At 35.4% G+C, this 18,526-nt stretch overlaps 1 protein-coding gene across 2 annotated transcripts in view; it reads left to right on the top strand.

Annotated features, from left to right (window-relative positions):
• NIPBL (NIPBL cohesin loading factor) overlaps positions 1–18,526 on the top strand; it is a 186,149-nt gene that overhangs the window by 85,568 nt on the left and 82,055 nt on the right. For both annotated transcript variants that reach the window (XM_063295737.1, XM_063295738.1), the window contains exons 7-9: positions 6,337–6,494; positions 7,540–7,633; positions 14,304–14,936. In XM_063295737.1, coding sequence (XP_063151807.1) covers positions 6,337–6,494; positions 7,540–7,633; positions 14,304–14,936 — 885 coding nt within the window. The remainder of the gene's footprint in view (positions 1–6,336; positions 6,495–7,539; positions 7,634–14,303; positions 14,937–18,526) is intronic.

The raw sequence follows: 18,526 nt of genomic DNA, 5'->3' as shown, positions 1-18,526 counted from the left end.
GAAAAAAAAGCACAAGGCAGCAATGTATTCTCGGCTTTGTTTGTATATTGCAATAACACTGCCCCAATGGCAATATCGGAAGCATCTGAATACATTATGAATTGCTTCGTGGGATCAGGGTGCCTTAAGAGCAGCTGGGATGCAAAGAGCTGCTTAAATTCCTGGAAGGCTGCTTGCTGTCTCTCCCCCCAGATGAATTTTGAGCCTTTCTTCAAAAGCTGTGTGAGGGGTCTAGTACGGTCACTGTAATTTTTTATAAAACGGTGATAAAAATTACAGAATCCTAACAACCTTTGTACCTCTTTAACATTTCGGGGAGGTGGCCAAGAGAGAATTGCCTGGACCTTAGCAGGATCCATGGATATGCCTTCTGTTGATACTATATAGCCCAGGAAATGTACTTCAGTTAAATCAAAGGCACACTTCTCTAGCTTGGCGAACAACCTGTTCTCTCTCAGTCTTTGCAAAACATTACGTACATGGGTTACGTGAGTTGTGGCATCCTCAGAGAAAATTAATATGTCATCTAGATAAACGACCAGATACTTATCTAATAAATCAGCAAAAACGTGATTCATAAATCTGGAAAATATGGCTCCTGCATTAGACAAGCCAAAGGGCATAACAAGGTACTCAAACTTGCCAAACCTGGTGTCGAAGGCAGTCAGGTATTCGTGCCCCTCTTTCACCCGGATGAGATTGTATGCACTCCTGAGATCCAACTTGGTAAAAATGCGTGCCCTCTGTAAGCAATCTAGCAGATCCGAGATTAATGGCAGAGGATAGGATTCTCTTTTTATTACCTTATTGAGGGGACTGAAATCATGTACTACTCTCATGGGTGTCTCCTGGGGTGCAGGTGCCAACGGGACAGGCTTCTTTGGTACGAAGAAGGTCGGAGCAGACGCTGGGGAAGTAGATGGTCGGATAAATCCCTTTTGGAGATTGGAGTCTAAGTAATTTTTTAATTAAGGTGGCGAGTTCCCTGGGAGACATGGAATATTGTTTCTTTGCCGGAACTTTGGCTCCTGGTAGTAACTCAATGGTACAGTCACAGTCCCTATGGGGGGGTAGTGCTGTGGCCTCCTGTTCGCTGAAAACGTCTGCAAAACCGCATACTTGGCTGGCGACTGGACCCCCCCTGCTTCAGTGACTGTGTTGGTTGCTGGAAAGCGTGGGGCGGCTTGAATCTTGTGGTGCTGGCATTCCTCAGCTGGGAAGGAGATTGCTCCTGTAGTCCAGTTCAGCAAGGAGTTGTGGATCCTCAGCCAAGGTGTGCCTAGGATTACCGGCACATTAAGCGATGCAGTAACATAAAACTGGATCCACTCAGTGTGGTCTCTCGTTGTCAGTTGCACCGGTTCTGTGAGCCTTCTAATTGGCCCTGCCTTGAGGGGCTGGCCGTCAATGGTCTCCACGTCTATGGGCCATGGTAATTCTCTGGTCGGGATGTTGCAGTCTTGTACGGTCTGCGCATCAATAAAATTAGTTGAAGCTCCAGAATCCACGAGGGCCTCTAGCTTGACCTGGTGCTCTGGGTTGACATGGATTATTACTGGTAAGTAGTAAAAGGCTTGTCTGGAATCCTCGGAATGAGCCCTTCTTAATTGATTGATGGTCTCCCTGCTGAGCTCTGTGGAGGGAGACCGACGGAGTTTCCCTGATTGGAAACAGAGGCGGGGATGGGTCTTGTTTCAGCTGCCTGCCCTGGGGGTCTTACTAAGGCTGCTTGGCCTCTCGCTGGGCAAGCTCTCACCATGTGCCCCTGGGCTCCGCAGTAGAAACAAAGGGCTCTCTCTCTCCTTCTCTGCCTCTCAGCTTCGGAAATCAGTCTCCTGCTTGCCCCAATCTGCATTGGCTCCTCTTGTGTTGAGTGAGCGGCTGCTACGGGGAGAGTTGGAAATCCTGAAAACGCTCTGAGGGTTCTGTTTCTCCCCGGTTGCATCTGCCTAAGCTCCTCTAGTCTGGCATCTATGACCACCGATAACGTGGTCTAGCGTAGCTGGTGTTCCCTGGCGCACTAATTCATTCTTAATCTCTTCATCCAGCCCCTGTTTGAATTGGTCTTTTAATGCACTCTCATTCCAGTCCAGATCTCCTGCTAATAACTTGAAATCCGCAATGTAGATTCCCACCCTCTTGTTACCTTGCTTGAGCTTCCGAATTTCCCGGCTGGCCGTGGCTTCTCTGATCGGGTCGTCAAAGTGTGCTCGGAACCCTGCCAAAGAGTTCTGGTAGTCGTTGAGAATCGGGTTGTTGTTCTCCACCATGGGAATAGCCCATTTGGCAGCTGGTCCCTTTAGCAGGCCTAGGATGAAAGTGACTCTGGTTCTGTCTGTGGGAAACTCTGCGGGTCTGCTATCGAAGAACATAGTACACTGTGTGAGAAAGATTCTCAGCTGTTCTGCTTCTCCTCCAAATTTCTCTGGTAGACTGCCCTGGGATCTCAACATTACTGGTGGAGCTGCTGCTGCTGCCGGTTGTGGGTTAATTGGAGCTGGTTGTTGTAACTGCTGTAGCATGGCAGCTTGTAATGTGTTGATCTGGAGATCTACTTGGTGGTGGTGGTGTTGTAGGGCTGCTGCCAATTGCTGGATGGCGAGCCACATTTCTTGGTCTTCTGCAGACATTTCTAAAAATCTCTCCTTAATTTCTTGTTCCTCCCTCTTTCGATGGGAGTAGGAGTTTGTTAGGATTGATGTCTTAACTCCCAGGAAACACTCTGAGACAAGGATCTGGTCTCTAATGTTTTATTGATAATACATAACAGTAATCCTAACAAACTGAAGAAACGTGGGAAAACCCAGCCATATAAACCCCGCAGGTTAAGGCGGTCCCAATCTGTGCCTCTTGGAATGGCTCACCAATTCCTCAGTGCTACGCATGCGCTTAACAGTCTGGAAGGGAGCCCCCTGCTCGCCATCCTTACTCATGACATTAAGTCCAGCCACCCCATTTCTAAAGCACCCAATTTATTATTATTTTTTTAAGTATTCGTACCCTAAGAGCGGCTTTCTACATTAAGGAGAAACAATCTCTCTTGGTGCTTATCAATATTTTTGTGATTTATTTTTTTTATTTTTTTTTAAGCTTTGGATTTTGCTTTCCATCCAATACTAAGGAGGGTTGAGAGTATGTTATTGTCTCCCTATTATTTTTGTGCTAATTTTGAAGATTTTAGCATTTTTCCTACACCTTGAATCTGCCGTTTTGAACTTTTACTTTCCTGCCAGTACTTTCTCTGGGAACTGTCTGTTACCTTAACTCAATTCGGAAATTTTCCATTACCTTTCACTTCTGCTGGTTAAGTATCTAGAGGGCACCATAATTTACTGCTTCAGACATGGAGGATCTTAACCAGGCTTTCTCTGACTTTCACCAATATATTAAAACAGATATTAAGCAGATTTTTTCTGATTTCTGCCAAGTTGTTATGCAAGACATTCAGAGCGTTGTGAAAAATATGTGGTCTAAAATGTGCCATCTGGTTTGAGATGATGTGGATAAACCTGAGGAATCTACCAGCGATGGAAATGTCTCTCCCAAGAGTGAGATTTTGTCCCATCTTGGAGCGAAGAACCATGCTGAGATGATTGGTTGAGTCTCTAGTGTTTATTATTCTACTCTACTAGACAGAAATTCCTACTAAACTGAAAGGCAGTGGGAAAACCCTCACAGAAAAACCCAGAAATCTAAGGCGGGTCTGCTTTCTGTTTCTTTGATGGGAGATTCAAAACTTCTAAACTATGCATGCGTTTCTCCCCCTGAAGAGGGCCCCACTCCTGCTCACCAGCAGTACTCATGACAGATTTGAGCTTCTTTTGAAATCCTGGATGAAACTGGCAATGCTGAATTGAAGAACTTAAACGGAGAAATTGAGCTGTAAGACATGAGTGAATTTGACTTTCTGATGGAATGCTGTGGAAAAGAAGGGGTTATTATGTATGGGAGATTTTTGAAAAGAGGTCTGTGTTTATGAGGGGAGCAGTTGGGCTGTTCGATTTCTTTAAGAAAATAGCTCTGTGCCTATTATGGGGATATGTAAATGTCTTGGTTTATTTTGAAGTGGGTTAAGGGACTAAAAATATTTATCTGGATGGGGTTTTTTTGGCTTTGGATGATTTCACTTACCGTTAATTATTGGGATTGTGATTATTAAGGTTTTTTCTTCATGTTTTTTGTATTAATTATAGTGGTAGACAAGTGACATACTTTTTTATTTTTGATCTTTATTATAGTAGACAGGAATATCTAGAATAGTAGTAGGAAGGGAATAATTAAGTAATGGTTATTTGGGGGGAAGTTGATTAGGTGATTTATATTTTTTCTTTTTTTAATAAAGAGGGAGAGAGCAATGGTATTTAATGATTTTTACAATGTGCTAAGGGGTTGACTTGTAGAAATAGCGTGATTTTTGTTTAATATAGAGTAAGGGATTGATTATGGGAAATTGCTGTATATCCTTGATGTTTAAAGTTGGAAGTCACTTCTCTTTGTAATCTATCTAAAAAATTTTCTCTTGTGTTTTCACACTCTTTTAGTTCTTCTTTTGTAGTTTTTTTTTCTGTATCTTGTATCTTTTTCTGAAATTTAATAAAATTCTTTTTTTTTTTTTTAATTATTCATCTCCTCTGATTTCCTCTGAGAATCTTTGAAATGAAATTGAAGGCCTTTGCTGATACAGTACAAGTTGCTTGACCATATGGCAGTAACTCCAAAAGAACTGAGTCTTTAATTTCAGTTAGGTATAGATCTGGAATTGAACTGAACATTTCTTGTAAACAAGTGTCAGCCATATTCTTAGTTCTTTTTGACCATAGACATAGGTTACTGTATTTGTACAAAGAATTAAAATTGTTAGTAATGCTGAAGACTGTTGTTAAGAAACTATTTGAAATGTTACGATCAATTCTTCTTTTTAAACTTCCATTACAGTAAAGGTGATATTCCTGAATCCCATCATCCCAGAGAGATTTTGAATTTTATCAGTCAAAATAATCCCTGCAGATTTCTCTGCAGATTTCTAAAAGATCTAGTTTCCTATAGTCATTCTCTGTTTTTCAAGATACAAAATCTGTCCTCCTATTCCAAAATCTTCTCCTATTTTAATCCTTCTCTAAGAGGTTGTGACATAAACCAGATGTTCCTAGACTTGTTGATATTTACATATGCTGCATGGTAGATATCAAGCACGTGCATTAAAAGATTCATTTTGTTTGTACTATCTTCTCTAATAATCAATTGGTTATTATGTAATATCACTTTGCATTCATCATGCACTATAGCTTTGATAACTTCAGTTCAGCAGTGTCTTTCTTCGAGAAAATTTTTCATTAGGTTATCTTGCCATAAGATCAGCCACTAATCCATCATATCATAAAGTATAACATTAATCCATCTATTTTGTGGCTGCCTCCTCACAGCTCAGAACTGGATGTGGGCGGCTTACCTTGAAAATTCCTGTTGCTTGGCTCTGTTAGAAGTATCTGCACCACATTCTGGAATATGTGTTTGAGTTATAACATTGCACTCAAGTTTTTTTTTCTTTTGTTCTCCAAATCTATGCCACTTATTTTCATCCACTGAATTCATTTTTTCTGCATTCTTAACCAATTCAAGTGTGACTCTTGCTTGGCCATGGGATGAAATTGTGGCTAGAGCAACAGAAATTTTAGCCCTGTACAAAGATCTTAGTTATATCACTCTTGTGTTTCCTTGGCTACATGAATGTGAAGGGGAATTACAGTAGCAGCTCCATTACATCATACCAGAAGGAACATTTGTAGTGACCAGTATTTTGTTCTAAATAATCTATTCTGTGGTGTACATCAGAGTAATTATGAGAATCTGACTGAGTCTGATATGTCTTTGTACCTATTCCATGTTCACACATTGGCTTCATGTTTGACTATTAGAGTTATACAGTTTCTGAAAATTTTGAAGTGATGGGGAAAATTTCTTTAATTTTGAGAAAAATTAAAATATATGTAATACTTACTCTTAGCATTCTCTACAAAGACAGGTATTTTGCAAAATGCTGATGGGTTTTTAAGGCCTTCACACCTTTAGATGCAATGCATGTAGGCTAAAATTGTGTAATTCATACTCTCTTTGGAACATACGGATTGTGCAACCCATGTTATTAATATTGTTCCTTGTGCATAACAGGCTGTAGTATAAGCAGACATATTGCTCAGAATGGAAATCAGGCAGTCCTGTAAGATAGAATGGACACCAGAAAAAATGAACAGCAGGTTGAGGTCTAATACAAAATATGTGATGTACTTGAAAGTGTTAGAAATGTTTATGTGTGTGTTTGTATAATCTTACTTTCAGCTTCAGTATCCAGTCCTATTGTCTCAGGTGGGATGAGGAATATACATGAAAATAAGATTACAAGTCAGTTGGGCAGCTCAGCCAATCACCATGCTGATAATTCAAGACATGGCTCTAGCGAAGACTACCTACAAATGGTGCACAGAATAAGCAGTGAAGTAAGAAATATTTATGTTAGCCTTTAGTTTTTCTACCTCTTAATACAGGTTAATCACTAGTTAAGTTTTATAAACAAGAAGTTACTGTTCTCTGAATTAAATATGTCTTTGTTAGGTACTTGTATTATGAATTAGCTATGTGCAGTTTTATCTGTATGAAATTAAGAATTAAGCTCATACTTTCGCTCTGAGTCCCATTTTATAAATTAGTTGACTAAAAGTGATGAGTAGTAATGTCCTTGCTAGTATTTGTACTATTAAGCATTGTATCTGAACAGAAAAGAATGAATCTTACTCTCATGTTTCTGTGTTCCTATGTTATCTAAACTTAAAACATTCCAGTATATGATAACCTGAATGCTTATTTCCCTTTGCATGTTCAGGAATGTTTACACTCACTTGAATTTGTTTTTATGGTTGTGGGACAACTTATACTTGATTTGGTTATGCCTCATCAAATGTCCTATGTAAGACCTCTCGTTTAAACCTCTCCGTGGTACCTTTCTTACTGTAGTCTTACGTTATTATTATTGTCACTTGTTATCTCTTGTTTCAGTCTTTGGATGATGTAAACAGGAACATAAGAGAGAAATGCACAAAAATTCTGTGAACTGTATATATAATTAATACAGGCTAATATCTGTTTTCACTGAACTATCTGAAGTGGTAGATGAGCTGGTCATTTAAAACATCTCTTGATGTATATGTATTTAGCTCCAAATTATATTAAAATTGTTAGCTTTGTTGAAAACCTCTCCACAGAGCAATTTGTCTGACCTTCGCATGGTTTTCATTGTTAATCATCTAGTAAGAATTAAGGAAAACTCCTTAGTACCACCCTTACCCCCTGCCAAGAAAGATCTACCAAAAGCTTTCATGGCTGCCGAGCAAAGTCTAATTTCAGTAATGAAAGTTGTAAACAAAGCATGGCTGAGATCTTTTCTAGATCCTAATATGATAGAACTGCTACAAATACTGGGAGTTATTGTTGTAGCCACTTCATAAAAATTATATTTAAAAAGTTGTTCATTTCTAATTATCCCAGGATGGTGATTCTTCAATAAGGAACACTGCATCATTTTCCTTGAGATCACCACAGTCAGTATGTTCTCCTGCTGGAAGTGATGGAACCCCCAAAGGTACTTTCATAGTTTTGTATTCTTCTACTTGGACTCTTCTAAAAATTCAAATAAAGAAGGTACCTGTTATAGTTCAGGGATGTGCAATCTTTTTCTGGGCTGGGTGTTGCCCTCCCCCGCCCCCCATGGTAAGACTATGACAAAAAAGTTGGATGGGCCAGTACAAAACATGATATTGTCAAATGGCAATGAAATTAATTAATGTTCACTTTTTATCCCTTTAAAAGTTAGATGCTGACATCACCTTTGGGATTCAGATCCACAAGTAATGCTTGACAGAGATAAATTCTGGGTATATAAGAAGAATATGATCTGAAATGTGAAATCATTATGAATATTTAAATTCAGTATTAATTTTGACAAATTGGATTTTTACAATTAAAATATTTTTTTTAAAAAATTAAATGTTTTGTTACATTAAAATTTCAATCTACAATTCATCTTTTAACTGGGAACCAGGCTACAAATTCCTCAATCTGTCCCCTTTTCTCTGTAGGAGAAAGCAAAATTTCATATTCCTAGTTCCCAGTGCCACTTGAAATTTTAATATTTTTCAACCTTTGACCTACCTATACCTGTTTCCATTGTTCTGTAGTTCCAAACACTCATTGCTAATTGAAGTCCTGAAAGGCCATCTAGTGGGCTAAACTTCATTCTTTATGGAGTTGAATACTGCAACAATGAGAGAAATGGAAGTAATTTCTATGAGCAAAGAAAAGTCTACTTTCATTGTTCTAAATCACTTATTAAAAGTGTGTGAACCACATACAATCTTATTCAAATAATTTGATCTAATGGGTCAATTTGATCTGAATGTCTGAGAAGCTGAACAGGCAGTTCACTTTGAATATTGAGTCTTTTTGATTTGAACAGTTGATACGATAAAAAGCATGTCTTCACATAGGCAATTTGCAGGATTTGATGCATTGAATCATTTCAAATGAATGATTTGATTTAACTGCCTTTTAACATTTCACACAGTCCCATCTCTTAATGGGCGTAACAGAGAGATATGAGTCAACCATCACCAAATGGTCTGGAAATCTTGGTTCTGCCTGTTCCTATAAAGTCATAATGTCACTAGTCAGCAAATGTAGTGTTTGAAAACCAAAACCATTAGTTTAAAAAAGTGTGGCCCTTGACCTCAGAAAGATTGCTCATCCTTGATCTAAAAGAATGGAATCTTGGCATTGCTGATTTTCTGGATGAAACTTTTATCTTAATAGTTAATAATTAAAATCATAATGCTATCTTAATAATTTCTAATTAATTTTTTTAGCAATGGTAGATTCTTATTTTCTTCATTATAACAGCAGGTGGTAACAAATATAGCACGATTTATAAATCACAAAGGCTTTTGTCAGTCTTCCAACTAAATGGATCTCTAAATAAACAAGTCATTCCTGCAAACAACATTGATTGTGCAAGCCAGATCTATTTGAGAGGAAAGGTATTCTCAACTGGGGAGTTAATATAAATATTTAAAACACACAAAAACACACACTCTTTTTCCCTTTGGCGTTGATCTTTACTTTCATGCTAAGCTGACAATAATTATTGTAGGACAAAGGCAAAAGGGGAGTTATCTTGATCAGTTCATCCACTTAAAAAAAAAACTTTGGGTGGTCTGAAAGAATGTTCATTGGCTTCACTGAAGTACAGATGCTGCTAGGTGAAGATAGTTCTTCCGCTTTATCTGCCGTTGGGACGTAGGGTCCTCTTCCGCCTTCAAAACTGTTGACCATCTTCTCCTGTAACCCTGGAAAGGGGCCCTTACAAGGTGCTACCAGCTGGGCCAGCTGGACCAACGTTTTTTTTGTTTTTTTTTAAGGAGGTGTTACTCCTCCATCACTCACCCTTTGTCCTGGCTTGTGACAGGCAGAGCCTGGCTTCCCAAACGTTGGGCCCAGGATGGCGGGTTTGTTCATTGGCTTGGCTGATGTATAGAACATCAGAACATCCTGGTTTACTTTATTGTGTTCACTAAATATCTGAAGGATGTTGTTCGTATTTTTATATCAATTTTCTGCATTGAAAAAGTACTATATTTAAACTTTCATGAGCTGAACAAACTTTCAGCTTAAATTATGTTCTAAGTATTCATCCCGGAACATGTTTTCGGGTGTGATTTCTGTATACTTGTTAACAATTGGCATTAAAAGGTTAATGGGAATGATTTAATTATTTTAAGTTGTAGAATTGTAGACTCCATTTTTGTGACTTAGTTTTTTTGTGAATATTCTATTTAAGCATATTGGGTTTTGTTTTACTTACTGGATTTTTTATTCTCTTCCATAATAAAAGCCAGAACTAACGTTAGAACTGTACTAACTTTATAAGAAAGACCATTTCAGAAAGGATGGCTACTTACTTTTTGGATGGTAATTGACCTTTTTTAGAGTCTTCAAAAATAATCGTTTTTTGCCATTTTGTGCATACTGTTAAACCAAAGGTGTGCTTTTGCAGCTCAGAAATGTAAAAGCTGAACAAAAAACTTGTTCTTACTCTTGGTATATTAGGAGTTTGTGTGTTCATTCCTAAAAGTCCTCTTGATTTTAAGAAAAGCCCAAGATTCTGATACATATTTTGATAATTTGCTATAGGTAAGTATTTCCTCTTTCAGGTGTTATGTCACAGAGCCCATTATGCTAGCTTAGTTACTGATAAATCTAAAAAAAATAAATGAGTATTTATACAATAGAATGCCTTCAAATCAGGTTCTCAAATTCGAGTTTATTTTCCTTTGTCCTCTTCTAGGAAGGGAGAGCCATTTATTGAAAGAAATTTGTGTATAAAGGTATAAAAATGCATGTGGGGATATAGACTTCGTTGAATCACCAGTTGTTACTTTTGGCTTGTTTCTGTTTAATGGAGAGGGATACATTCAATACTTGATGGTCTGAATTGATTATGTGGCATATGATATATCATGCCAAAGTTTAAGTATTTGTCAGTTCCACCTGTGAAGTTTAGTTTATTAAATGCTGCCTTGCTCTAATATTTCAGTGTAATTTTTAATAGCTATTTATTTATTTATTTATTTATTCATGCATTCATTAAAATTAGTTATGTTGCGACTGTATATCCTTTTAGATCCTTACGTTTGTCAAACCTAAAGTGACTGGTTGTGCTTTGAATATATTTTATAGTTCATTAAACCTGGAAAAGTTTTGTAAGGTTTACATGCTGCAAAATTTATGAATTTCTGAATTGTATAGATTGGTAGGAACCATTCTACTTCGGATAAAATTATTAGAGAATAAATAAGAAAATAACACTATCCATGGACTGGATTTCAAGAACTAAGAATAGTATCAATGAAAATGAAGAATGATAAAGAATTTTCATCATAATAAAAATGATAAGAGAAATTTTGTGGAAAAAGTAGAATTTGGATTTAAGGATTTCAGTTATTTTAATAAAATTTTAAATGATAAACCAGCTTTTAAAAGGTAAATAAACATTTCAGTGGACCTGTATTTTTGTTACATATAATTAGTACATGTCATCAGAGGTTCTTCTGGCTTGCCTACAGACCACTTATTTATTCTCATTAAAAACTGTTCATACCACTAACATTGCTGATTCAAAACATGATTACACTGACTTTTACAATTAAAGAATTCAGGGGCATCTTTGACTTATTGGGGCATCCTGGCAACTGTTCTTTTGATGAGGAAGCTTTCAAATAAAGTCAACATAGAATTTTTAAAAATCCCTAATTTCTTGTAGAAAAAGCTGACAAGTTTTGGAATTTGGTATACTGCTGAATGAAATACTGATTGGTATTTCCTGTTAGTTTGATGAATTTCTGAATGATAGGGGTGACTTGATTAAAAGGCTGTTCCAGCTGTGACTGTTTGCAGATAAAAGTGGAGGGGGGGAATTAAGGCACAATAAGACAGCTCATGTGTTTGAAGAATATCTTCTAGGATTTCCTAAATATGTACTAAGGTATCAAACATACATACTGTATATTGTGGCATCAAAGTGAAATTGACTTTCATCTGTAGCGACCGCTGAACATTTACTTTAATAGAAGTGAAAGGTTATCTTATTTATTTATTTATTTATTCATTTTTTAAATAATGACAGAAAAAGGAAAAAACATACATAAAGATTCATATGTTATAAAAAATATGTAACAAGTACTTTAAAAATAAGAAAAATATAACAAAAATAAAATAATATGTCATTACAACAATAATTACTATATCTAATATATATTAGATAATGCAAATATGATGCATATATGTGTGTGTGTATTTGTGTGTGTCTAATACAATTATATAACCAACATGCTTTTCCCTAAATTACTATGTTTTGTAAAAATGAGTTCCATATTTCATTGTAGTTATCCATACAAAGTCTATGTCTGTGAAGTGAAAGTCTATCCTGACTATTAAGGATTATCCTTAATTGGATCCTATTAGGCATTCTGATGAAGCAGTGAGCGTTTGCAAATTTGAATTGTTCCAGAACCTGAAAATTGCTGATACCAATCAAACTGAGCCACTTAACATTTGTTGAAGCTGCACATGGTTTAAGAAGCGAAACAGATCTAATTAAAAGACCTCCTCACCTAAGGATAAATCAGTCATGGAAATTTTCAGATAGACCAAGCTACCTGATAAAATATTTGGAAAATATGTGTTCTTGAATCTAGGTAGAGCTGTAGAGTTTTAAGTCTGTATGTCTTCCTATATGCTTTAGCTATGTTTATTTGCAAAATATTCTTCAGAAGATTGCATATAATTATCACAGCTTCAGGTTAAGTATTTCCTTTGCTGATTTCTACTTTTTTAATATCTCAAAGTTAGATGGAAGTAAACTGTCAATGTAACTGAAGTCCTTTCCATAATAACTGTACTCAAAAGCAGATTTATTAGAAGCTTATTTTGAAAAAAATCTAGAAAAGCAATTCCAAAGTCCTTTTATGCAGCTTGTTCAATGCTGGAATTTATTTTCAAGAAACTTTTCATTAGGGATTGTTACCACTCCATCAGTTTGAGATGAATGTAGATACATGTTTTAGTGCTGTTACATAAATTGTATATTCTTCTTTAGTCTCCAATGTATACCTGATATTTTTACTGTGTTCTCTAGGTATTTTGTTTTTTTTAATGCAAAACAAAAATAAAATGTAACTGCCAGCTTCAACACTAAATAATGATTCTCATGATACTTTCTTATAAGAGAGTGTCCAAAATTCATTTTGTACTTTATCTGGGATGCTGAAAACATGATGTGAACTCCATATCACAGTGCTGGAGTGATAGCTTTGGACCAGGAATAAATAATATTTGTTAAACACTACTATACAATTGCTCATATCTAAAAAAATTGAAGTTTTTATATATTTACAGTATCTTGCCTAATGAAATAAAATTGTTTCTTTGAAAGGCAAATCTTTAAAAATCTGAGTTTTATGGGTAGATCAGGTTGATGACATACTAAAGGGCTAGATCTTGTCTCACAAAGTAACAGGGTAAGACTCACAATTGCGGGTTAGAAACAGTAGTAAAGTTTAAAAGATGGCTTTTAAAAATGAAGGAGACAAGTACATGCCTGTCATGTATATATAGACTTTGTTTTTCAGATATATTTGAATTTAAAGTATAGATATTATGTAAACTATTAAGTAGTGCCTCTCAGTTGCCTCTGAGACTATAGCCTATCTATTGGTGAAATAATATACTGATGTTTTGAACTACTCTTAAAGTCTCATATCTGTGATGTGCATTAGCTGAAAATGCAACAGCAAGACAGAAATAAGTAATCTGTTCCTAACTATTTTCTGAAGTGCAGAAGAGACTTATAACTGAGAAAGGGAAGTATTTTTAGTTGACAAAGAGCAATTTGAATAATCATTGGTTTTTTTAATTTCATTTTATGATTTTTATCCCCACTTGAGTTCTTAAATGGACTCTAAATGATATCCCAAATATTTTTGTGGAGACAAAAATAAGGTAAAAGTTTGTTAGAGAAAAGGAGTGTGTTTGGACTTCATATCACATCTTTTAATAATCACTTTGCTTATTCTTTTGAAATATATTGTCTGAACATACCCCAATGTGAAGCTTATAAACAATAACAATGTACACAGTGTCATGGCAACTACAGTGCAGCTTGTAAATATTCAACATTTTTTTATATATACAAGTGGTGTCAGTCAATCTCTGAAAAAAAGCAAAGGCAAGTAATCTAGCTATTTTTTTAAAATATATTTTCTTCTTGCATATAAAATATGCAAGCTTTTAATGTTTGATGTTATGTGTCTATGTTGCAATGCAGCTTTATTGTTTATATTTTATTTTGGGCTTTCATCATTATAGAGGGGAACTAACCATCTTTAAACTTCTTGCATTGGCTGATTTTTGTTTAATCTTTGTTTCTAATAGCTGACACCTTGATCTGAACTGTGAACTTACTATGTCAAAACTGTTGCCATATTTCTTAGAGTGACTCTTCTGCTAGATGTGGATTGCCAGATTGATAGGTATAGATTTTGTTGTAGTAAAGATAATTCATTTTCAGAATTCATTTTTTATTTTGTAAATACATATATATGTATTAATATGAATTATTAATAAAGGCTGTTACATTGTGTGTGCTTTCATGAAAATATGAATCTACATAACTACTCAGTTTTTCTGAATTATTATTCTAGGATCAAGACCGCCTTTAATACTTCCATCTCAGCCTCCACCTTACTCATCACCTAGAGATGTTCCCCCAGACATATTGTTAGATTCTCCAGAAAGAAAGCAAAAGAAACAAAAGAAAATGAAGTTAGTCAAGGATGAAAAAGACCAGACTGAAAAAGCTGCAATGTATGATATTATTAGTTCTCCATCCAAGGACTCGACTAAACTTACATTAAGACTCACTCGTATAAGATCTTCAGATATGGACCAGCAGGACGATATGCTTTCTGGTTTGGAAAACAGTAATGCATCGGAAGGGGATATTTCTTTTAATGTGCAGTATCCAGGACAGACATCTAAAACGCCAGTTACTCCACAGGATATTAATAGGCCTCTAAATGCTGCTCAGTGTTTGCCGCAGCATGAACAAACAGCATTCCTCCAGGCACAACAAGTGCCTGTTTTACAACCGAACACTTCAGTTTCTGCAAAACAACCTCAAAATCCTTTGGTACAGACACATCCACAGGTTTCACAGCATGGGACTATTACGCCATATGATGAAGTAGAATTGGATGCATTGGCTGAAATTGAACGGATAGAACGGGAATCAGCTATTGAAAGGGAACGGTTTTCAAAAGAAGTGCAAGACAAAGGTAAAAATGCTTGTAGTCTAAAAGTTAGTTGAATATCCTTGGTATTGGAAAGATACTGTGCAATTGCGTTAGGGCAACATTTTTGACAATACACAGCAGGCAGTTTCAGGATATCAGAACTGTTGAAGAGTATACTTATTAAGTACTGCGAGTTAATAGTACTTTACAAAGAGATGGCCTCTTGCTCAAACCTATTCACTCCTGTTCACAGACTGGGTTCATAAATCACAAAAAGCTATAGTACTTCAGCATGCTTTAGCAAATACGTTAAAACTGCTTTCACAGCATCCTAAACCTGAATCAAGCAAACCATATTATGGCTTAGTGTGGTGTTTGAATCAGGGCAAAGACATGTCATAAAGATCTATGTCATTCAAATGAACACTAAAACTGAATAATTCCAAACTCTTAATAGACGAGCACATTAGGCAGTTATACCTTCAGAATTGTAGAGCAATTCCATTCATGTTTACTCAGAAATAAATCTCATTGCATTTGAATGTAAAGATTGAAATTGCCTTAGATTTATTACCTCTGATTTTTGAAGACCATAAGAACTTCTGAAATTGATCTTGTGGATACAGAAAGATTTAAATTGCACTTTTTTTCAAGTGGATTTAAATTGGATTTTTAAAAAATACTGATTTTTTCCCCCAAGGAAGATGTTTTAGATATATTTCTTGAGGAAATGTTGAGACATTAAAAGAAAGTATATTAAGAAAAACAGGATTTCTCGAAGAATAATTGTACATGAATTTAAGATGAATGAGGACAGGAGGAAGTGAAAAAATAACAAGTGGGGTGGTCCTAGATTAGAACAGGCAATGTACAGTTATTTCTGATAATCATAGATCTATGTAAGAGAAAGAAGAAGGAATAGATTATATAGTATAGTTGTCTCTAATGTGGAACAAATTGAGTTCCATCTGAACAAAGGTGGCAGATGAAACTCTCCAAACCATTCCTGATCAGAGGGAAGCATGGAGTCTGTGGGGTCTGTTTATAACAGGAAAAAAGTGTGAAGGGAAAAATAATAGTTTGAGGTCCTTCATTTGAACTCTGACTTACGATCTATAAATGGATATTAAATATATTTGAGAATGGAAGAAAAAACATGAGCAAATAATTTCTCTGTTTAGGAACTATCAGGCTGCATTTTATTGCGTTTTACCTCTTTTCTGGCCTTTTGTATTATTATATATGGGCATGTTATCAACCAGCAGTCAGGATTCATATAGCACTGCACACTTGAAATTACAATTATGGTCCACATTGTATACAGAAGAAGAAGAATAGGCTGTAGTCGGTTCCTTTGTCCTCCTCATGAGGATTTTCAAGTTGGCTTTTGGCCTATAAAAGAAAGGGCTAGCTGTGTGTCTAAGTTATTTGAAACAGGGAAAGTAGGCATAGCAATGGTGCAGCAGTGACAAGGAAGCAGTAGCTGATGGCAGTGTATGAGCACTGCTTCCAAATTCGGCCTCGGTATGATTTAGAATCCAGATATCAGTACAATAAATGCAAGTATCTATATGCCCTGGGTGCATAGTCAGATAGTAGGCCCATTTTGATGATGCTGTTGAAGTTTTGGAAATCAGAGGGAAGATTGTGCACAAAAACCCCAGGTAACTTCAGAAAAGAAGACTCTGCCTTGAATAATTAATTAAAACATTTGAACTGTAACTTTGGTGATGCAGGAACATACCATATCTGGAGTCCTTTTAAACCTAACAACTGTGTGTATGATTTCAATTCCAAAATTCCTTCTTACTTAGAGAAGTTTCAAATAGCCAATATGATTTCATGTGCCGTAATCGTAAACCAAAGTATTAAGCTGTAAGATTTGGTTGTGTACAAAACAGTGTCCCTTTCAGTTAAATTGAATATTTGCACTAAAGATACATAGCTAGTTATTAAATGTTATTATAATTGGTTCAGCCTCTTTATTGTTTTTAGAAATATACTGTGTTGCATCTTCGCTGTAATGACAAAAATAATTTATGGTAAATTATGTCCTAAAAATTTACCTTATTGCTTGTTCAAAGTACAGTATATTTTAATAATAGATGTTGTTTTTTCATTTGCTGTATAGTTTTTTTTTTCCTTGAGGAGAGCTTAGCAGACAACATGCCTTTATTCAAAACACATCTTGCTAAATTGATTGAATTGACAGTGTGGAAGAGGATTAGTTGCTCAGTTGAACTGAACATACTGAGATTACAAGAAGGTTTTTTTTGTGATACTGTCATGGTATAATTTGAGAAATGTGGACTAGAAAACATTGAAGGATTTATATTTGAACATTCAAATCTGAAATTAGACTAATCTTTGCCATTCTTCATGAGCCAATACAGATTTTATTACATTTCAATATTTTAATTATTACCTGGAACAAAATAAAAACACTATATTAAATCTAGGTTATATCAAAGATAGGCTGAAATTCATGAAAATGTAAAAAATTAAAGTTTATGCGTATGGTAGTATATTTGGGGAATAACTGGTTTAGACAACATAATTTCAAGGGAAGATTATTTAGGAGGTCATAGTTGGATCATGAGTCAGTGTGTATGCAAAATAAATATCACTTTTACTTCGTTAAAGTTTTACAAAACTAGATGAAGTGTTATTTGTATCACTGTTTCAAGACATACAGAGAATTCTGTATGGAGATACTGTAGCCAATGAATGGCAAAATGAATTTAATCTCTATACTGTGAATCTATTAATTTTAAGCATTGGTTAGAAACTGTTCAAGATTAGTTCAAGGTTGTAGACAGTCTGATCACTGGAGAGTATAACCATATTGTGCCTTCCACACCTTATATTTTCTTTCATGCATTAAGCCAGAGGGAGGGGTTATTTATTGGCTTTTTGCAGAACAAAAATTTCATTCTTCTACTTTAATTGCCAGGTTCTGCTGCATATAAACCAAATGTATTCAAATTATCCTCATTAGGCATTAGCTTAATTTCATTATAATTATATGCCAAAGTGAACATAGCACTTGAGTTTGTCATTTTTATCTACAGTGCACTGTTGTCTGTCTTGTTTTTGCCATATTTAAATATTGAAGAACTTTGTTTCCCAGAATTAAATATATTATTTCTTCACATTCATCTTTGATTAAATGAACTTAACCTAGTTACTCCTTTAAATGTTCAGAGATAACATGAGAGGCTGTTTATTTCCTTTCTTCTGCTAGTATGAAACACTACTGTGCTTCGGATTAAGTGAAAGATTTAATATGTACTTTTAAACTAGAATAGTATTCTACCTATTCATACTAAATTTCTGAACTAATTTAATTTTTATTTATATTGTGTCATTATTCATGGTAAAAAGTTCTTAATTAGACAAGTTTGATATATTTTTGCAATAGGCTGTTAGTTTGGAGATCTCATTCTAAACTATTGATAGTTTAGTAAGTTTAAACAACAGCTTTTACATTTTGAAATCAAAAAAACATGCATGTCAGGACGGCAAAAATAAATCTGTAATTATCTCAAGCTTGTGATCTACCCCCACTAAATTTAAGAATGTCTTGAATAAAACTTTTCTTCCTGGAAATGTAAGAAACAAATAGATTGTTA

This window comes from Candoia aspera, chromosome 2, assembly GCF_035149785.1.
Source record: "Candoia aspera isolate rCanAsp1 chromosome 2, rCanAsp1.hap2, whole genome shotgun sequence".
Taxonomy (NCBI): Eukaryota; Metazoa; Chordata; class Lepidosauria; order Squamata; family Boidae; genus Candoia; species Candoia aspera.
Note: the sequence above shows the minus strand (reverse complement) of the source record. Positions and strands in the feature narration are given on the sequence as shown.